General features: G+C 39.0%; 1 protein-coding gene across 1 annotated transcript in view; it reads right to left on the reverse strand.

Annotated features, from left to right (window-relative positions):
- Nucleotides 1-23,436, reverse strand: part of PDSS2 (decaprenyl diphosphate synthase subunit 2) — a 155,654-nt gene that overhangs the window by 91,577 nt on the left and 40,641 nt on the right. Inside the window, exon 3 of the mRNA XM_054981362.1 lies at nt 7,442-7,640. Within this exon, the coding sequence (XP_054837337.1) occupies nt 7,442-7,640 (199 nt within the window). The remainder of the gene's footprint in view (nt 1-7,441; nt 7,641-23,436) is intronic.

Raw genomic sequence — 23,436 nt, forward strand, 5'->3', positions numbered from 1 at the left:
CTATTTTTTATTATTTGGAGTGCCATTGTTTAGCAACAAGTAGTGAAGGAATGGCTGCCTCAGAACAAAAGCTTATAGTCACTCTCTTCTTTGTAGTGCTTTGGTAATGCTGTCTAATAGTACAACCGCACAATAAATTTTTAAAAGTTGCTGCCCGTCCAGCACTATGTAAGTACAAACCTAGAGACCCCACCACACACACAAACGCTCCCTCTATGCTGTGCAATGTTGAGCCAAAAATCAACTTCCTGAGCTGAAACAATAACTTGCATTACAGTTGCTGTGTGAGCATGCCTCCTTTTTTCTAAAACATGTATTTCAGTCTACAAACATACAAACTACAAACTAATCTGCTGAATTCAGAATATGCTAGTGATAATTCTGAATCTTTAAGGGTGACTGTAGATTGTGTGTGTTTGGATCTCGCTAGACTGAAATTTAGTTAAGAAATGCCTTGAACATACGGAGCTTTGATTGGAAACCTGAGCAGATGTGCAGCTCAGCAACTGGCACGAAACACTTCTGTGAAATTAAAGAATAATATGAGAAAATTAAGAGCTAGAAATGAATATGTATTACGTGTGCAATAATTAAGTTGAAATAGCATCTTTACAAGATGCTTTTATATTTGAACATCTTTTTCTTATTTGTCTTGAAGTAAAACAATTGCACTGTTTCAACATTATGGTGAACTTTGCATAGGCATTCATACCTATCTTAATATACGTGTTGTAAAACTTGAGATGGGGCAAGCCATGATTTCTGTCCTATTGGACAACAAAACAGTATAAAGGTTATACCTCAACAATAACTCTCCAAAGCAGCATCTTCTCCTTAGTTCTGTGGTGACCTCATAGCCATGTTAAATTCCTTACCTGCTGTCCATAATTCAGAAAAAGAAGGAAGGACATAACCATGAAAACAACCAATAAGACACAAGGAAGCAGCTAACCAATCAAAGGGACATGTATACAAGGTACATATAACTAGTGGGTTTGGGGGGTTGGTAACTCATTAAATGATACAGCATGTATGCAAATGAATTATGTTGGATAAAGCACATCATAGCAACAGTGCATGAGCACAAAAAAAGAAACTCACAGACTGAAAGGTCTGTAAAAGAAGGGAGAACACACACGTAAGGAAGGTCCCCATTAAAACCTGTAGAGAGGAATGACTATCCTGAATGGAAAAGAGTCCAGTAGCACCTTTAATACTAACCAACTTTACTGTAGCATAAGCTTTCAAGAATCACAGCTCTCTTCGTCAGATGTCCTGAATGCACTGCTATCAATGCTGGTTTCTGGAAGATGCCCGAGACATGCAAGCTGGCAGCAATCGTTTTAAAAATACAAGCACATTTAAAAATCACTTAGAATTAATTGTTCTTGACTTTGCAAGCACAATAGAGGTGTTTTGTAATAAAGAGAATAGTTCCACATTCTGGTTTATTGTATTTTTTGTTGATCAGCACAGAAATGTAGAAAGATTAGTAAAAAGCATGATACCCTGGAGATAACTAGCTGCCTCCCAGACATTTACCAGAAATACCCTCAAGGAATGCATGAATGCATAAGGAATGCATAAAGATAAATATCACAGAATGCAAATCCCAAAGAAGATAATCCCCTCTCCCTACACACCAACGAGAGCAAAAATTAAGTTATCATTATTTAATATTTAATACATAAAGCTCACCAAATTGAAAGAGAAGCTGCTTGGTGGACCTCTCCTCCAGCTTCTGCTGCCAAGGCTGCATGGGCACCCAGTGCCACCCACCGCCACTTCCTTCTCCAGCTTCCAGTGCTGGGATTAATGAGGCTTCTGAGACTCCCTGGTCCCGCCACCGGCAAAGAAGCCGTGTGGGCCGCTTCCTTCTGCGGCTCCCTGCCTGGTCTCGCAGCCGGCAAAGACACCGCGTAGGCCGCAGCCTTCTGCGGCTCCCCGGTCCCACTGCTGGTGAGGAAGTCATGTGGGCTGCAGCCTTCAACAGCTCTCCGGAGTCTGCTCAACGTGCAGCTCAGAAAAGCCGCGAGTGGGACAGGAAGTCTACTTGGAGGGAATCCACCAGATGCCGCCAATGCTGCCTCCTGCTGCTTCTGGAGTTGGGGGACAGAGAGAGGCCAAAGGCAACTCTCTACGCTGGGCCTTTCCCACTGTGCGCTGCCCTCTAAAAATTTGTGCTCCATAGCGCAGAAGCGCATGTTACCGGGAACACTGGACAGAACTATGCTGGCCATTACAATTCTCCTGCTTCAAATGGCAAGTGTAACGTTTTGAATGTCTTTGTTGAAAGTAATCATTCTTTCCTTTGTCTTGCAGATACATGTACTCTCTGGTTGTCTGGCTCAAACTGCCCACTCACAATGCCCAATGAGATGCTAGCTGAATGTCTTGTTTCGGAACCCTTTGTCAAGGACATCTAATAGTTCCAAGTTGATCAAACACTCAATCTTTTTCACAAGCTCATGAACGGATTCTCTAATTGTCTACGACCACAGCCCAGAGTGGAGAGGAAGAGCCCGAGGACCAGCAGGATCAGGATGGGCCTGGGTCTGCAGAAACATCAGCTGACCACGCACCAGAGACTACTCTGCCAGAGCCTGCAAACAAGGCACTGGCCAATCATGTTCCAACAACATCAAGTGAGTCCTTGCTGCCTGCCTCAGAGACCACCCTACCAGACAGGTCATGAACTAGGGCCCATGGACTGTCCGGATCACCTCCTATGCCACAGGATAGTGGAAAAGAGTTGACACAAAGGAGGCAAAGTGCAAGGCTGGCAGTGTGCCACTTCCCTGCAGACTCAGAACAGATCACTGAGTGAGAAACTTCCTTAGAAGATCATGGACAGAGCACAACATAGCCTCCTGAGCTCCAGCACCTGCCAGCAAATGCAGCTGAGCCAGATGGCCTCTCAGCCTATTTAGGCTGAGGCTTCAGAGAGCTGCATTCCTGGATCAACTGGTCCATTAGGCTCAAGCCCTGTTTTCCAGCACCAACTCCTCTTGCCTCAGAAGCCAGCCAACTGACTGACAGGAGTCCAGCTGACAGGTGCAGGACAGCAAGTGTATCCCTGCTGATTCTCCTAGACTTCATAGCAACTTCTGATACAGTTAGTCATGGTATCCTTCTAGAGAAGCTGGATGGATTGAGAAGAGGGAGTACCCTGACTTAGCTGGATGGTTCCAGAAGCTTAATCCAAGCAATATAGAGTGCTATTGGTCAAGACAAAGCTGTTCAAGGGCTTAGGCTTCAGCCTGTCCTGGAGTTGCACTACCTTCTAAAGAAGCAGGTTCACAACATGTGCTGAAGGCTCAGGACTCCTCTGTGGCTTCTTATATAGCTTCAGTTGATATGCCAGCTATAGGTATCCCTCAGAAAGCAAGATCTGGCCATGATGATCCATGCTCTGATTATATCCAGGTCAGACTACAATAATGTTCTTTACATGAGACTTATTTATTTCAGAAAATAAAGTCAAACATATACACAAAAAGCATAACTACAACATATGATCAATCAAATCATATCTGTACAGTCATCCACTACCTCAATCATCAATAATCACCTGGATGATTCTAGACACAAAATCTAAATCCTATAAGAGAGAACTGTAACGGATTAACTATTATCAATTAAAACAAATTGGCATTAATTAAATCATATATCTATATAGAACTTGCCCATATATATTCCTAATTTCTTACTTCTATTTAAATATCTTTCCATTTATCATCGTTTAATAATAGTTGTTCTTAATTATTCTTAGTTTTCAGCTACATAATCAAAAAATATTTTCCATTTTTCCTGGAATTCTCAGATTGGCCTGTTGTGTATATAAAATGTTAATTTTGCCATTGATGTCTATTCATACAGCTTGTGCTTCCAGTCTGTCAGATGTGGACATCGATCTGCCTTCCATTTTGCTGCAAATACTATTCTTGCTACAGTCACCATATATTTCAATAATTCACTATGCATTTTTGTAATATTACTTGGTAAAATATTAAACAACGTATTTTTGGGGTTCATCACAAACTTAAACTTTAGTATCATGTTGTATTTCATAATGTATTTCTATCCAATAGTTTCTTGCTTTCTTGCATGTCGACCACATATAATTTTGCATTGCCAGGACTTTCCATTGTAATCATTAGCTTTTGCAATGTCCTTAGGATTAATATACCATCTAAAGAACATTTTATACCAATTCTCACTTAATATTTGGCATTCTTTAAATGTGATTTCTTTGGTCCATAAATTTCCCCACTGGCTCATATATATATTATCTCCAAAGTTTTGCATCTGTTTTATCATGTAGTTTTTTACTTGCTCTGATTCTTTATTGTATTGCAGTAGAATTGTATATAATTTTCCTATTAGGTTTTTTGAATCTCCATTTATTAGTTGTTTGAAAACCATTCTCTCTCTTAGCTGGCCTTCTTGACTAGCTGATCTTTTCGTTTAGACGCCATTTGATAATACAGCAACCATGAAATGTTTTTTCCTTGAGCATGAATTTCTTGCTATGTTTTTATTTTTCCTCGTTTGTCATATATTCATAGTTTATATAATCAGTTTTATTTCTTATAGTAATGTCACAAAAGGCATCAATTGGGGACGTCAATGGCGAGGTTGGCGGACTTAATCTATTTCTACACTGAAACCATGTTCTTAATACTCCATCCCTCAAAATATGAGTGTCATCTTGTCTTTGAATAGTTTTTAACAATTTCTTAATCCATAAATAATTATGCATGTATTGTTTTATGGGTTTTATTTTGGGTTGCTTAATTCGATTTTATAAAAGTTGTTTTTATTGTATTTGTTTTTACCCTGTGAGTTACCCTGTACAGGTCTTTGGAGAAGAAGCATATGTATTTTCTAAATAAATAAATGCAGGTATATGGCTTACTTAGAGTTGGTTTTCCATTCACAAAGCAGGATCCTATGCCAGAATTAAACCTTGCTTAAGAATTCCAGCTGCTGGGGAAAAAACTGTGGTTAAACCATGAACCTGCATTTATACATCACAGAGGACTTGAGTTAGTCTGAAACTATTACTCATTCACTGGGCTCCCTGTGAGAAGAGCAGGGAAACTGGGAGAAGTTTGGTCCATGTGCATTTTTAACTGAGGTTAAATTGGATGTCTGAATGTGCCGAGAGAAAAAAATTGGGTGGTGTGATGACCACATGAAAATACTGATTATGTTGCTCACTCTGACTCTGAAATGACTGTCACTCAAACAATGTATTGAACTACATGGACTGTCAGAGTGACCTAGAGTTCAAGCCGGGGTAACACTAGGCCTTCACTCAGTCAGATCACCGTCAAGTTGAACAAAGCACTTTCTCTATAATGTCTTTTCACAAAAGAAGTAAAGAAATGGGAAAGCAGCTTCATGGCTTTTTTTCTTCTTGAGAAATACATGGGCAAATCTAAAAGTCCAAACAATAAAATACTGTGTTGTCAATGTAGCTGTCAAGAAATTTTTACAGCTTATATTCCAACTGTTCTATTTTTTTTTAAGGCATAAAAGAGAATGAGCCGATAAATAAATTGGCTTCTATAGTTGTATTCCACTTATGGTATATAGAAAACGTTAAAGTATTCAGGTGTCAAAAACGAAAGAAACTGTTAACATGTTTTGGCAGAACTTTCAGACATGCAGCTTAATTAAGCAAGCAGTTCTTTCAGGCTCCAGTGCTTCAATTTTCTACACGTGATACACAGCAATTCTAAAATAATTACACGTCTTTGCCTGAGTACTTAAAGACAGAGTACCAAAAAGCATTTTATCCAAGTTTTCCATCAATCTGAATACAACTGAAATTATTTATGGCTAAAGTATGTTTGATTTTAATGTAGAGTTTTATATAAAGGCCAGTTCACCCAATGCCTTTTCCATGGGCACATTAGAACACAGAACACTTTTCTGTATACAGCACCTCTTCCTTCCCATGGACCCCATGCTCACATGAAGCATTGTAATGTACGAATAAAGTAGTACAATCAGCAATTCCTCTGGACGCTGGCTCCAAAAAATTGTTACCTTGCTCATAAGAAACGCTGCCAGTTCTTAGCAAACCATATTACACAACTAGAAACATCAAAATATAATTAAAACTTTTTCAATCAATGGCTACCTGTCCTTGAATTTCTTACCGATAATGAACCAATGAACCCAACAATTCTAAACATGAATTATTTTAAAGCATTAACATCTTTTTGAAATTATATATTAAATGTTGTTAACTGAGTATTTAGTTTATATCAAGACGTCTACTAAATTTGCCTACTCTGTATATTTATTATTTAATGTTTAATGTTGAAATTGTTAGTTGTTACAGAAAAAAGTTTGTCTGATTGTTTGTATGATCAAAATATTTTGAAAAAATAAATAAAATTGTAAATAAAAAAAAGAAATTCTGCCAGTTCTATAAGCAACTGTGCTTCACACTGACATTTTTCTGTGACAAATGCCCAAGGAACATATAGAAAGTTCATTTATATGTATAGCAAGCAGCAACATGTGAAGCAGCATTAAATTCTGTTGGAAAGATGAGAAATGTACTAATAAAAACTAGTAAATATGTATCTCATTTTTATCCTTCCTACCTCCAAAGAGTGTTCATAGCTCTCCTCTTCCTATTTTATTCTCACAACAATCTTGTGCGATAGGCTAGGCTAAGAGTATGCAACTAGCCCAAGGTCACCCAGCAAACTTGTCAGAGTGGAAATTTGAACTCCAGCTCTAATCTAACCTCTATGCCACACTGGGTCTCAATGATGTCACTGTTTCAGTGCAAATGAAAAAACCTGTAAAACAACGTAACTCCACAGGTATACAAAAGACATGACTTTGTTAATTAACCAAAAGGGATGGGGGGAGGGGAAATCTCAAAAACAAACTTGAAGGTGCTCTAACAGAGACAGAATATTGAAAGCAGCTCAATGTCAGTTAAAGGCCAAAAAACTGAAAGGAGGGGAATCAGCTTGTTCATGCTCTTGCAAACTGAAGGCATTCTGGAGCGGAAAATGAGATTTCAAAATTAATTTCCCTTCTAACTATTTCTCACGATCCTCTAGTTTGGTAACTGAAAATGAAAATGCTTACAATTTTATCAGATATTTAAATAATATTACCTTAATTCAGCATTTCTTATGCTGACAGGTATAGGTTTGCAAGCTAATGTTACAAGTGAGTCCTTCAATAGTAAATGTACCAATAGACCATTTTATAACACAGTTTATCTGAAGCAATTGACATTTTGTATCTAGTAACATTTCTGACAGCTGGGCAGCACAATTTGATGTGTTATCTAATGACTCAAAATCCTGGATTACTAACAAAATTAGCACAGATATAAGACAGCAATCCCTTGAAATACAAATGTAGCCCACAAGTTCCTCTAAAGTAATAAAAACCACATTACCTTTGTATTCTGTAGTTGAGCTAGGCCTGTACATGCATTTGCTAGAAGAAAATCACCACTTAGAACAGCCATTTTATTCCCAAACTGCATATCCTTCAATGGGCCATCCAAGGACGTCAATTCACCAATGTTTACTATCCCACGATGTACCAAGAAAGCCGTGTGGATCAACTCTGTAACTTCTGCCAGACTTCGTTGGCTTTAAAACAAAGACCATGAAGAGTTCAATTTCTTTTTAAAGTTGCAAAAGAATAGTATATTCCAATGGTCTACTTTTGGGAAATGCTAAACTTGTAGTGGAGTGGGAAACCTGTTGAATGCTGATGCGAGCACTCCAGAATGCAGCAGCAAAGATTTTAACAGGGACTCTGTCTATTTGAGTGAGAGATTAATTTATCTGAAGCAGGCAAACTGTGTGTGCGCCTGAGAGAGAAAGTTTATGAAGATCTGGGTGACTGAGCCTATATGAGGAAACTTTAAGAACTGAGAACGATCTTTGAAACCATCAGGCTTAAGTACTAGAGTGAAACCGACACTCTTCTTGTAAAAATAAAAGTTTATTTTGGGTTTTTTTTATCCCAGGGTATCTGTCATTCCTATATATCCTATTCCTATCCTCAGGGCCACATAGTCCCATGAAGGAGCCTAGCACTTGGGCACGTTATTAAAAGGGAAATTTAAATTACTTATTTTGGAATATAATTCCTGGTGGCAGCAATCTACCCAGTGGGTGTAAGAAGAGGGTTAAAGGAAAATTCTAACTGAAAAAAAGGGGCTCATAACACTCCCCTTTCAGCTGTTATTGCTAGAGTAATAGCAGCCGGGCTTCTCTCTATTATGCATGGATCCAAGGTAAGCATTCATGAAAAGCTCCTATTTTTACCATGTTTTAAGGTATCTTTTTAACATAAATTGCTTAAAAAACCCTTATAGTAAACAGTGGTATAAAAATGTTAAAACTTTGCTAAAAAATGTGTGAATTTAATATAGTTTTGCAAGTTGATGCAAGATGCTTTGTACAGCAATTAATGGAAAGCTTCTATCCAAATGGTTGGATAGAAGCTTTTTAAATTCATAAACTTAACTGGAGCTTTATCCTGCATGAATGCCCTTCCATTATATGACGTCTTGGAATTTTTAAAACCATGCCACGAGTGTTAAAAACAATACCAGAAGACGGACACACCCCATTATTCCAATTTTAATCAGTGTTGAGAGTAAAATGATAAGATAGTAGCTTGACGAGTTTGTGTGTGCTTCCAACTATGAATGAATGACCTCCAATATATCCTAACCAGATACATCCAGAATCACAATCATACCTAGATAAATTATGACAACAAATGGGGGAGGGGGAGACACAAAGGGTTTGCAGGTATGAAATTTAACCATCTTATTTTAGAAACAGGCAGAAATCAACAACCATCAATTCTATATATGGCACAAGATTTCTTACAATCAAACTCTTAGGTCTAAAGAAGGGTTAAAACATTTTGAGAGGGCAGCAGGCAGTGGAGAGGAGACTAACAAGACATCCTGATGTTTCCGCTGTCATTGTCAGGGCAGCCCTTGGAGGAAAATGTCCATATCAATTCAGTTTATCAGATGGATAGCTGATCAACATTAAACAGACTTGCTCTGGGCAGACTGTGCAGAGATACCTGCCATGAATATGAATGAGAGCCCTCTGCTCTCAGCAACTGAGGTTTTCCATTTCTGACTGCTGCAGATCCCAGGACATATGGGGATCCCTAGTGACGACTAGCACACAATGCTACAGCTAACTAAAGTGATGGCTCATTTCCCCCAGCTGAAGGCACACATTAATATCTGGAAGAGATCAGGCTTCTGCATCTCCCACCCCTTCGAGCCATTGAAGCAAAACCATGGCCATCCTGTTTATTTCTTTAATAAGCTTTTAATGAAGGAAAGAAAAATCCTCTCTCACTTTTGTTCAGCATGTTACAGAAAGGTTACAGAAATATATCAGCACCATACTTTCCAAACCTTCTACACCATTTTTTCTTTAAGTCCATATTATGTTTGCTCTCGAAACATTTAGACATCAACATTAGTATTATGGTTAATTTGTTCAGTTATTCTGTTCAAAGAATGCTATAAAGATATTCTCTGATACAGCATGTTTAATTTTTTAGTTAAAATGACATACAATTATGGTAAATCAACCCTCCTCATTGGAATTTATGAAGTAGCCCCCAGGGATTTTCTGATAATTCAAAATTCTCACAGAAAACATCAGGTTTTTAAACAGCCTCAACTCATTTACATATTGGAAAAAATATCTTCCACACAAATCTTGGAATGCACTAATACTGATCAAGTATCTACTTTGTGAACCATCACTGAGAAATGATCTTACTAAACAATGTATGCATAAGAAAATGTTCTAAAAGGTAGCTCACATCACAGGTTGAGGGGGAATCTAACTAAGGGTTTGAACACAGACGAGTCCATTTATTCAGCTTCCAAACACTGATACCATATAGACCACACAAAGAACTTCTGTACATGGGTTTCAGCAAAGAATAATATTCCCCAAATTATTTCTGTGCCTCCAGGTAATTAGAGAAAATGGCTCCAAGTAGTCAACCAGTACGGAGTGCCACATAGAAATATAACATTTGAGAAGAAATGGCCAAACTGTCTAAAAAACATTAGCTGTCATGGGCCAGTGGATAGCTTCTTGGATTAGAATCTGGGGAGACCCAGATTCAAATCCCCACGTACCATGGAAGCTCTTTGGGTGACTTTGCACCCAGCACGGGCTCTCAGTCCATCTTACAGGGTGGTTGTGAGACAATGGAGGAGGGAGAACAACATTCCAAGCCACTTTAAGTATCAACCAGGGAGGAAAGCAAAATACAAATAAATAAATGCAATTTATTAGTTATCTGATTGGCAAGGAGGATGGCAACTTTACTATAACGGCAGACCTAGAACATGTTTGCAATACTAATGATCAAACCTGAACATATAAAGAACTAAGAGAAATAAGAGCATCTGAGCATGTACAAAAAGTCTTTTCTTATCACTAAACATCCATAGCTATGTTCTATACACCTTGGGTTAGAAACAGGAGCATGAGTATAAATGGAATGGCTTCCAAGGAGGCCCCCAAATCCACCTTTCTCAAATTAATCCTGGTGACCGAGGCTTTCTAATATTAAAGAGAAGGAAAACAAGTGTAGAACTCTACAGCAACTATCAGATTGCCTCAGAACAACTCTGAATATGAACAGTACATGATATACCTATACAAAAGTACATTTTTCCCAGATGCCTGTACAAACTCTTAGACTATACCAGCACAAGCAATGCAAGCACTCTCACATCACTGGCCTTGATTGCACAACCAGAAACATTTATTACCCTCTTTGAAAACAGCCCTCACTTTCATCTTTATGAAACTTTTCCCCACCTCTGATTCCCAAGGCAGTCCCAATCCAACCTTTAATCCTTGTGGGGGCCATCTACTTTGAGGCCCAGAGTATACTTTCCTTTCTGCCCAATTCCTTAGATGCTTCATGCTACTGAGAATGCAAAGAGAACAGAGGAAATAAAATATGTAAGAAGAAACTTGTTGGGAACTCACTCTCAATCTGTTTGGGAATCAAAATTCAACTGCTCAAGAGTCATAATTCTGCAACTGCAGCTCAAACAGTGCAACTGCTACTAGAAAACATAGGAAAATAACGTAACAAAGCTGGACTATTTGGAGACTGAGGGTTAAGAGCGTAGACACAGCGGCATCGTGTGAGTTGGCAGCACCCGGAGGAACTCCCAGCAGGAGGTGGCGCCCCTGGCACCACACATGCACGTGCTCCCGGGACTGCGTGATGACATTACCAGCGCCTGTGCCGCCCCCCGCCCCCCGAGTGCTTCTGTTATTCAGGCTGCTTGCCTCCCCGCCCTTTACCTGGCAGCTCTCTCTGGCAGCCGCCTGTGCCGCTGCAGCCAGCCTGGCGTGCTCCTCAGCTGCAGGACAGCAAGGCCAGCTCAGCGAGCCTGCCATCCGGCTCACGTGACAGGCGGCCTCCCACGGATGCAGCACAGGGTCTCCTCGGCATGGCCCCCCTAAAAATTATACACCCAGGGCGGCCGCCCCTCTGCCCCCTCATGCTATGCCACTGCATAAACGTGGTCACACAGCCCTCTGAAGGCAGCCGCCCCTCTGTCCCCTCATACTATGCCACTGTGTAGACATAGTCACACAGCCCTCTGAAGACATTACATTCACACCAAACTGGGAGCTCACCAACTGCGCTTATACATTTGAGGGTACTGGTTCTTATGTGGGGAGGCAGTATTTTTTAATTTTATTTATCTCTTTCAAATTTCTATTCCGCCCTCCCCGTGAGTGGGCTCAGGGCGGATAACAACATATTAAAATACAACAAAAAAGTATGCAGTCAGAAAACCCACATGTTGCACAATTTACATGATACAGTGACTGAACATATTAGGTTCATTGTGGGGATCACACACTGCCAGTAAGCGCAGTACAGGCAGACTCCCAGTTTGTGTGAATGGAATGTCTGCCTATTGTCACTCCTACTGGTATGTGCATCTTTTCCACTGTATGTACATATAGCAGGGAGCCACAGAAGAATCAGATCCTTGTAAAACATATGCACATAGCTATTTTATTTATGGCATTATACATTCTGTACATATTTTATCTATATTCCAACAGATTAGATCATATCAGATAAAGCACTACAAAATCTAACCCTCAATAACAGCAAAAAACACCCAGTAGTTTGGTAAAATGATCACATCCCACAAGTAACAGACTCTCCCTAACTACTGGCCAAAATTCAAATAATGGATTTCCTGGGAAGCCAGGAGGACTGAACTTTCCACCTGGTAGAGGAGTCATTTGTTTGGGGCTACCTTGGAACACTGAACTCTAGAAGCACATTCTCAGTGAGAGAGATCCCACCTAAGTGAAGGAAAGATGGCTTTTTTTGAATCTGCCCCAAAAGTTGAAATCTGAAATTTAGTAAATGGGTATTCTTACTGCCTGCTTCCACAGAAGGGTGAGTTTTAGATATAGAAAGAATTTTGTTTATCTTTATTTTGCTTAGCCATAGACACACTTTTGCTCATTCTTCTTGTATATAATTAAGTGGTTTTAACTATAAGGAAAGAAACTTTTCTTCTTATGAATTTGGTATTGTAGTCAATCTGCACCCACAAAGAAGACTAACTTGGCCCACAGACCAATGCACAAGAAGAAAGAGAGATTCCTGTATGAATTTGAATACAATAGGATCGATTTTTAAGGTTTGTCCATTCATTCAAGTTAAACTGGAGTAGGCATCTAGGGAAGGTTCTAAGATCAGTAAATGAATTAAAGTACTGTAAGAAGATTTTACTTTAACATGAGAATTAAATTCCTTCTTTGTTTCTGCTGATACAAATAGAAAAAAGCCTTTCTAATTGTTTTTAAATGCTCACCCACCAAGCCTAGATGGGTGAGCTACACATTGAAGTCTAATGACTCCAGGCAGATGGGTAAATTTAGTGCCTCTATGGCAGAGCAGAAGTACCTATGGGGACAGTTTCACCACATTTTTACAATCAGGTAAGAAAAATATACCCAATATGGGGGAAAAACTTATTAGTACATACATAAAATTGAGGTAGCAGGGAAGAGGCTTTCTTGAAATGCAGCATGCAGAACACTGTTCCCTTCTAGATATTTTTGTCTCACTATTAACTATACCCTTCTATCTGAAGGGCACTGTCCAACTCAGTATCATATTACAGAGCAATCAATGAGCATTCATAATAAAGATGATCAAGTGTTGTGGATATGTCAGCATACATTCTGGAAACCACATTACAGCATCTAACAAAATGGCACAACAATAAGAGCAATGCTTCCAAAATAAATTTGAATTGTTGAGATAACATTTAACATTTAAAATATTTTTAAAGGAATTGGGAATGTGAGATTTGATGCTCATGCTTCTTGAAAAGTTCACTATTTTAAAAGTTTTAAAAAAGCTAAACAGATTTGTTATATTAAAAATAAAACATGTAAAACTACGAGCACAACCAGAACAGTGAATACACATGCTGTGTCATCTGGATCATGCTCTTAACATTTGGATTATTTTATGATTACTTACATCATGACTTGTTTTAAATATTATGAAATCATGTGAAAACTAAGACCTATTTTTTTTTGCCAAATGGGACTTATCTGTAGCTCTGACGAGCATTTCTATCTGACATTTGTGGGGCAGGTAACACAGCAAGGACCACTATATAAGCCTGGCGAGGAAGACTGCAAGCTAACTTAGTTTCTACAGTCCTTAACCTGTTGTAAAATTTTGTCTGTCAAAATGTACCATACAACATCTATCCATTAGTCTTGAAATCTGAGTTCTAGTTTAACTCCCTCTAGAAGAATCAAGTCTATAGACATGATCTATGTAGTTTATTTCTGAATTGTCTACATTCCTGATCGAACCATCCCCTTGAAAACATTGTATGGGAAGTTGGGGGCTTGGACTGGACTAGATGAGGCCTAAAAAGTGTTATTAACTCTTCATAGAGTTCAGTCTGGCTGGAAACATTTGTCAATATTTGTTGTCGTAAAGACCTGAAGGCTTTCCATAAGCTCAGCTACGTTGGAATTTAGCTGCAAGGACCATCTGATTCTTCTTTCTCCTAGGAGTATGCCATCAATTGCGTACTTCGGGTTGCCAGATGGAAAAGTTTCTAAGAAGTTTAAAGTTAAACTTAATGGACTGTGCTCGCTCTCTGGTCTATCCTCCACATTAAAGCGGGGGATATGTTATAGGAGAGATGATGAAACTAGGATGCAGTCAATTGTACTGGCACCAGAGGAAGAGATACAAGTGTATGTTCCGCTGAGGAGTCGAATCTGGCGCCGTGGAGATTATGGAGGTGATGGATTGAAAGCAATTCTGAGAGTTTTGTTCCAGCATAGGTGGTGGTTAAATCCTTCTACCATCTATCAAGGAGGCTTGCATGTAAGATAGCCTGATTAGTGGGGCTATCCTGAGGACCACACAAACCACCACCTATTCTAGCATTGAAATCGCCACACAAGAGAACGTGGGCATTGGGATATTGAAGATCCAAGGCTTCCAATATGCCAGAAAGATTGTTCCAAACACTGTCCATGCTTCGGGAATTGGAGATTTTTGGTGGGAAATAAAACATTGATGCAGAGAAGCAAACCAACCTGGGGCCCACTTGTCTTTAGAACCTGAATTAGGTCACAAGAGTTGCTTTTCAAAAGCTGCAATTCAACTGGCAAATCGGTAGACACCAAGACTGCCAAACCCCCGCAGCCATGGCCCCTATTATTTGACTTGGTTGCAGGAGTTACAAATGGGCGATAACCTCGGAGAAATATGGAGTCAGGATCCAAGGCCCAAGTTTCCTGCAGACACAGTACATCAAAGTCCTGTAAATACTTGGAGAAGGCTGAATCATTATTGCACCACCACATGGTATTCCACGAGAGGATTTTTAGTTGTCAGTCTAGGTGCTCGACCTGGTCCAAAAGCTTGTTTGTATCTGAGAAAATACACCCATTTCTGGAAGCTATGCTGAGGGAGTTCATAGAGCAATTCTGAGGTAGACACACCTTTGAAGGGTCAGGCAAGCCATGTTCATGTTCCTCAAGATATCTATTAAAGTGCTGTGTGTCTGAGGGCTTGAGGACTTTGATGGCAAGTACAGAGGGCACGTCTTCACTGGGGCCGGGAGCTCTATAGACATGATTGTGGTACATTGTGCTTTTAAAATAATATTAAGTAAATATGAGGCAGGGTTCTTTTTAAACAAAGCCATATGTGGTAGAACAGGGTCCCCATTGTGGTGCCCATGGGTGCCATGGTACCCAACTCCCTTCCTGGTATGCACCAACTGTTTTTAAAAAGGGGGTAGGGCCAGGGCCAGGCTTTTACCCATCAGGGCTTCTGACTGGTCACTAGAGATTTGATTTGTTGAACATATTTTTTTAAAAAGTTGCCTCAGCAGCAGCTGCCACCAGAACACAAGGATCATCACTGTGTGAGTGAGGGTAAGCTGTTTGTACGGAAAATATTTTTAAACATGCTCATTTTAAAAGGCATCCTGTTAAACAGACCTTCTGCCCGAAAAGATGAAGAGGTACTATTAGAGTTATGCATGATCTCACTCCCTGACATTCTGTGGTTGGCTCAGCCTCCTGCAGCAGCCATTTTGCAGCTGCATCCATCACCCAGCATCAGAATTCCAAAGGTATCTGCAGGTTCAAAAAGGTTGGGGATCTTGTGGTAGAATGTGTCCTTATTTTCCAGAAACCATATTTGTATGGTGTAAGTGAAGAATTAGATGCCACTGAGCTATGATTTTAAAGAATTGCTGTTTGTAGTTCATGTGAATGGAATTATTTGGAAGCGCTTGCCAGATTTTGTGCCAGCAGAGTTCTATCCAGTTTTTATCCCCTACTTCCATCCCTTTTAAAAAAAATATTCATTTTACTTGAAGAGGTGTATTGTTTTTTATAATATCTTCACAGCTGTTAGATAGCTTATGGTTTTAAACTGTATTTTGTTCTTAGTATTGCATTATTAATTTTATATTGTTTATTGTTATTGTATTTTAACAATGTTGTTACCCACCCTGAGCCTGCTTGTGGGGAGGGCAGGTTAGAAATTCAATACATTAAATTAAATATTGAAGATTGCTGTACTCCTCACAGCAGAAAAACCACTAGTAAGAATCCATAGCCAAACAACACAATTCTTGGGAGTGCAGTTCTTCTATGCAGGGTCCTATACAACCTGGACTGCTCTGTTTTTAATGTATTACATTACTGCTGATTTCCTGCTCTCTGTTTGTTGCATCATGCCTGAACCTTCCAGACCTTGCCTATCATGCTTTCCACATGGTCAATTTCTGACAATTCTGATTCCATTCTGCTTCTCTCAATCTCCAGCTTTCCATGCGAGGAAAGGAGGTGTGAGATGCAGAACTGACCTTTCCCTGGCTTTCCCTGGACTTTTTCAATGCACACATACAGTGACCTTTTTTTTCCAAAGCCACTGTTGAACTGCCACTGCTGCATCCTGTGTGTGTGGGGATGTCTAAGTCCCTAACTGCGTCTCCCCCACACCTTTTCCTTTCTGTGGATGCTGATTGGTTGGCCACATGGTGGAAACCACTCCCTCCCTCCCCGGTTGTGCACACACTTACATTTAATTTTTTTCCCTGTAGCCAGGTACGGTTTGTAATGCTGCACTCAAAAAGGGCTGCTGCAAATGCTCCCTTTTAATTTTTTTCCCTGTAGCCAGGTACGGTTTGTAATGCTGCACTCAAAAAGGGCTGCTGCAAAACGGTCCCTCCCTGGCTGAGCACATACATCTCTAGCCCCACAAAAGACAGCTTCAAACAAACATCTCAAGAAAGCAGACACCAAATCTCCTTGAACTCGTACAGTGCAGGCAGGAGCCAAGCCGATTCAGCACCAATCAACATGAGTGCACAGCACTGCCAACTTTAAAGTGTGCCATGAAGAATCACTGTATGAAGCTGCTTCATTTTCAGCACTATATGACTCAGCGGAAAATAATGTACCTTATATATTAAAATGTTCTACAGCAAAAGACTGAGAGCCAATCCATTTGCTGATGATGATAGTAATAAAACTGCCACTGACTTTATGTAGTTGCTTCACGTTCCTAATTGAGACTGACATTCCATTACACCAGATGTTATAAAAACAGTTACATCATTTTCCTGTAAACAGAAACTCATAATTTCTGAAAAATGAGTATTATCTCTACCACATGACAGCTAGATAAGTTCTGGATAAGGAATATATTAAGTAGGGATGTGCAATTCGGGTTCAAAATTTTGTAAAAGCACCAAATTTGGTAAAATTCAGTATTACTGAACTTAAATATGCATTACAGAATAAATTCGGTAATGCCTAATTGAAGTTTACCGAATCTATTCTGTATACTTCAGTAAGTGCAGCAGTGTCGTTCCTTTACAAAGGAACAGCAAAGAAACACTGCTTCCCACTTTTTTTTCTCCAAATAGAAGAGGGGAGAAGGGAGGGGGAGTGAGTCAGAGACAGAAGGGGGAAGGAGAAAGGGTGAAGGGAGGGGGAGTGGTGGATCCTTGCAGCAGCTCTTCTTCTCTGGCTAATGGGATTCTCAAGAATAAAAATCTTGCCTCAGTCAGCCTCCATTTTGCTCTGGCTTGGAGATTGAAAGATACTGCCTGCTTGTTGCTGCTGCTGGCTGTTAGCTTTCTCTCTTGGCCTGCTTTGGACTGTGACTGAATCCTGTTGCCCAAGAAGGATGAGTGGATTCCTAAGCTGCTACCTGGTTTGAAAGTCAGACTCACTGGGTTTTTTCTCTTTGGGGAGTGGGAGTTGCCCTGGGAGGGTGTCTGGGAGGGAAAAGTTTGAATTTTAAAAGCTGCTTTTTTGCTGTGGAGGGGGGGGGGCTTTGGTTGGACTTTTGTGTAGGGAGGGGGCTTTGCTTTCTGGCTTTTGAAGTTGGTTATATTTGCTGTTTATTTTGCTGCTTGTTCTTCTCAGCGGGCTGTTTTCCCCTGTTGGGCTTACTTCACAGAAGTTTGGTTGGTGTTTTTTGCTGGGTTTTGTATTCTGTTGGCATAGAAGTTTGGCATAGAAGTCAATTGCTGTTCTTCTGGAGGGGTGTTTGTGGTGTGTTTGGCTCAGTTGGTTAACTAAACCTAGTGATGTTTGGGTGTACTTTTGGGGTATTCTGAGAGAGTGAAATGTGAATTTTAAAAAAGTGTTTTTAAGATTGTAGGTTTTCCGCATAGGGAATAATGGAGATTGGATGTAGCTGGGGACACCTTCTCTTGGGGGGGGCATAAAATGGACCTCTGGGGTCCAATCCTTAAGAAACTTGGGGAGGGGTGTCAGGACAGCTGGGAGTAGGTCTCCTGCAAATTTGATGAAATTTGGTCAAAAAAAGCCCCCCCAGGCCACCAGAAATTTCCGAATTGAGTTTCCTCATAGGAAACAATGGCTGAATTTTACCAAATTTGCTTTGTATTACCAAACCGAATTGGAGTATTCCCAATTATTTAGTATCCCCCAAATTCCGGATCCCCCCCCCCCGATCTATATTATTGAACCAAATCAACCAAAAAATTTTCCCTGCGCACACCCCTAATATTAAGTGCTTTGGTACATCTCAAGTAAGACTAACAAAATTAAAAATGTTTTCCTAAATAGTTGTTAGCATTGGAAGGATATAATAAATTATTTGGATGGCATGCATATCTATGGTATGACAAAGTAAAAGCAGACTCTACGTTTTTACATCATTATGTAAGAAGAAGCTTGTTTGCTGTTTGGATCAAATACAAGAAATATATGGAAGAGACTATACCAATGTGGATTATACCTGCGGAAGTAGTTAATCCAAGAACAGAATACGCAGGGGAAGAGTGGTTGACATATAAAGAAATTCTTGAGATAGAACAGAACAATTATTTGCTTAAAGACAATGATGAATTGCCATTCCAATATGGATGGTTTCAGTATATGCAGATAAAGGACCTGTATGAGAAGGACAAAAGAAAAAATGGTTTTAGGCTACAAAATTCCGAGATTGAGAACTGTTTGCTTCAGGGGGGGAAGAAAATGATTTCTAAAATATATAAGATATTATTGAAATGGTTTACAGAGGAGGAGGTTGTTAAAGTTCAGATGGTTAAATGGGCAATAAACTGTAATAGGGAAATCTCAATGGAAGCTTGGGAAAAGGTATGGAAAAATACAGTTAAAATTTCAGCATGTACCATAGTGCGTGAAAATGTTTATAAGATGATGTATAGATGGCATTTAACACCAAAGAAGCTGGCCAATGGTAATAGTCAGATGTCTGATAAATGTTGGAAATGTAAACAACATGAAGGTTCGTTTTATCATATGCGGTGGTCCTGTGAAAAGGCAAAACAGTTCTGGGGGGATATAGTAAAGGTTATGTCGGATATTTTACAAAGGAATATAATTAAAACCCCGGAACTGATGTTATTATGTATGAATCTAGAAGACTTTGATAAAATGGACAGAGTTATGGTATTTTCTATGATTACGGCGGCCAGAATGTTATGCACAGTTGTGGAAGACTCAGGAGATACCATCTATGGAAGACTGGATTTTGAAAGTTTTGAACATGGCAGAAATGGACAAATTAACGAGGAAACTGAAAGAGCAAGAAGTATTGGAATATATATTAAGTTGGGAAAAATTCAAGAAATATGTGGAGAAAAAGTGGGACATGAAGGGGAAACTGTGGTCTTTGGATAGCTGTTAAGGGGGAGATAGAAACTTACTTAAGGTTAAAAGGGGGTATATTTTACTATATTTTATTGGAGTAGTATAGGGTTATAGTATTATAAAGTTAAGAGTAAGATAGTATATCTAAATGGGAAGTAGTAAGGTTGAATAATAAGGTTCTATAGGTAATGATATTTTAGTGATGTAATAGAAATAACAGAAGACTTTTAGTTAGTATATATACCTATTATACACTTATATATATTTTTATACTCTTAATTTAAATAAGTATTATATTAAGATAGTTAATACAATTATATAGATTAGATTAGTATATATTATATAGTTATATATCATATATACTATTATAGACTTTAAGAATTTATAGTATATATTCTTTAGGTTAAGTTGGGTATGGAAAACTGTTGGGAGTCAATAGAAAAGGGAGGGGGGAAATGTAATGGGATGGAAAATGATAATTATTATGTTTATGTTTGTAAACCCATCCAATAAAAATTTCTTAAAAAAATAAAAATAAAAATGTTTTCCTAAATAGGGTTAGAGTAAGGACTGGCCTCCTTAAAAGGGCACAAAAAAGTCAGTGTGTGGATACAAATAATTTTGTATATCATATTTGTAAATAACCAACCAAGAAGCTTGCCATGTAACAAGTCAAAAATCACTAAAAGGGGGGAAAACACTGGAATGTATGGCTACCGCAAACCTAAGCATGTCAGGTTGGAAAAGCAACAAGCAAATATACCCTAAAGAAGTCTCTACTTTTACAATGTGTAAGTAAATCTAGAAAGTATAAAAGGGATGCATAATTTCATGAAGTATATTGCTCAACTATAAAAGTAAATGTGAACATCATTTAATTGCAGTATTTTATTAAGATTAAAATATGAGCCAACAATAAGTGTTAACTGGAGCTTCCTTAGAAAAGGGATATAGCACTGTAATAAATGAGATCTAGCAAAGACATTGGATCAGATCCAGAAAAACACAAATGGAGTGCCACTCATAGAACGCATCTTTCTTGCCATACTTTTCCTGCTGCTGCCTGTCCTCCAAAAATCACTTGTGTGTTAAGCAACTGCAGGAAATGGAGTTGAATGTGACAACAGAAATGAGGGAAATTGCTAGAAACTGCTCCCTTGTCATGCAGAGCAAAGAGACATTCTGCTCAGAAAAGGAAACTCCAGATACAACCCCAGTATGTTTTAAATGCCCTGACCTGGACAGCCCAGTCCAGCCTGATCTCCTTGGATCTCAAAAGCTAAGTAGGGTCAGCCTTGGTTAAGTAATTGGATGGGAGTCCTCCAAGGAAGACCAGGGTCACCATGCAGAGGCAGGCAACGGCAAACCACCTGTATTAGTCTCTTACCTCGAAAATCCCAGCCAAGGTCGCCGTTACGTCAGCTATGACTTCATGGTATTTTCCACCCCCACCATGTTTAAAATAGCTTTGTTAATCATAAATTTGCCTATATGGTATTCATCTAGACTTGTACTCATATTACTTGGAAGTTACTCCCACTAATTTTAACAGAGGTTACATCAACAAAATCAGTTAAGAATCTAACCAAAGAGACCTACTTTTACAAACAATGGGGCATGCTTGCTGGAATTCATAAGTAAAAAGATTTTAAATTAAAAAAAAGCTTTCTATTTGTAGAGTAGAAATGTACATGCACATATTCAGAGCAGATGAAATACCATTTCTGAAATACAACAGTATTAGGAATAATGTAGTAAGAGATCCGTATAATAAAACAGATAGCAATAAATGTATCACTGCTTTGATTACATGGGGCAGAGAAAAAAAAATTACTTTTGGAAAGGTATTGGAAAATCTCTGTGTCCAGGAGCTGCAACAGAGTATAAGAAAAACAGCTGAACAACTAGTAGTTGCCTACAACCAAGATCACCAGTCTCCTGTTTGGGGACAACTCTCCTACTCCAAAATTTTTGGCTATGCTGTCAGAACCAACTGAGCTGATCTTCTGCTCTGTTGCACAAGATCTCTGGGTGCATTCTCAATTGGTACGTGCAACAGTGTCTGAACTGAAATCCCAATCTGCATTGGTCTCAAACTGGCACCCATGCTATGCAGACTGAGTGACAATCTTTTATTGCAATTTCCTATACAGCAACCCCAACTAGGCAAGTCAGATTTATTAAAAGCAGCATGTCAAATAGTTCACAATTACAGACTATATCAATACACATTATGCCAGATGGTAATGAGCCATACTCAAAGGACCATCCATCCAAAATAATCACACTGTTTTCCACAGAATTGTTGAAGAGGTTATGGTTTATTACACAGTACTCATTAGACATACAGTGCCAGCATTAGCCATTTTTCCTTCATTTGTACCTCATTTAAGATTCTACCTCCACAAGCATATTCAAATTAGCATACAAGGTTAAAACCATTATGGTCAGGGAAGAAATTAAGTTGCATTTTATGTTCTAGAAATGTGAGATCAAAGGTCTCTTAAATCTATTATTTTTTTAATTATTATCTAACAGAGGATACTAAAAAGATAATGGGAATTTACTGCAAGTATAGCTTTTGATATGTACAGAGACAGATCAATCCAAGTATAATTCAAACCTAAGTAAAGATGAACCACACTAAAAAAAAAAAGAGGCTGCAATACAAGCCATCAAAACCAGTGAACTGTCACCCTTGACTTTGATTTTATACTATACTTATTTACCTGGGAGTTTGTATGCGTTATATTTTTATTTTTTAAAAGCACAATTCAGAGGAAGTTACTTTCCTTAATTTCACTGAAAGTAAAGGGGCTGACTGCTATCCTATATGCACTTATTTTGGAATAAGATTTCAAACAGGGGTTTGTTTTTGACTAAACAAGCACAGTACTTGGCTGCAAGGCCTTAAGTATGCACAGTCCCATTCATTTCAAAAGGATTTAGGACCACCTGACTGATTAATATAACTTTCATATCCTTTTGTGCGAAGCCTTCTATACTTTGGCTGCATTTGTCACTGAAAAAAGTTCTCACTGGTGTGGTAAGTACCATGTCAATATAGATCCAAAGGTGGACATGAAGGGGAAAAGTCACTCTGAAACAACTTTGTTGTATCAAAATGAAATATGAGAAACTGCCATCCCCACAACACTTATTCAAATTTGGCTTCCTACAATATCACTAGGAACGAAATTTGTGTTGATGTGCTACAGTCACCTCCCGCCTCCCAAAATCTAGAAAAGCAGAGAAAGATCAGCTCAACAACAGTCACTTGAATTACAGTAAACTATCTAGACCTAGGTGAGGAAAGTGCTATTTCAACACTGGAATATGGAAGTTTCCTACAATATCTGCACAATAACCTACCACAACTAAATTGTAAAAATCCAAGCTTGGTATTTCTCTCCCACTGCTGCAGATCTTTGATGCCTCAGCATGGCCAAGGGCACAAGCTTAACTGCAAAAAACCTAAGGGCACGTACCCTTGGGTTCCTTACACTGTGGCCTTGGTCTTGAGGGACTGGCCTTGGTCTTGAGGGACTTTGTTTTTATACTGTACTTTGTTTAAATTTGTTTAAACTGTATTGTATTTTTGTAAGACACTTTGGGTCCCCACAAGAGAAGAATTAGGATAAAAACCACTAAAATACATAAATAGTTATGTCTACAC

This window comes from Eublepharis macularius, chromosome 1 (genome assembly GCF_028583425.1).
Source record: "Eublepharis macularius isolate TG4126 chromosome 1, MPM_Emac_v1.0, whole genome shotgun sequence".
NCBI classification, from domain to species: Eukaryota; Metazoa; Chordata; class Lepidosauria; order Squamata; family Eublepharidae; genus Eublepharis; species Eublepharis macularius.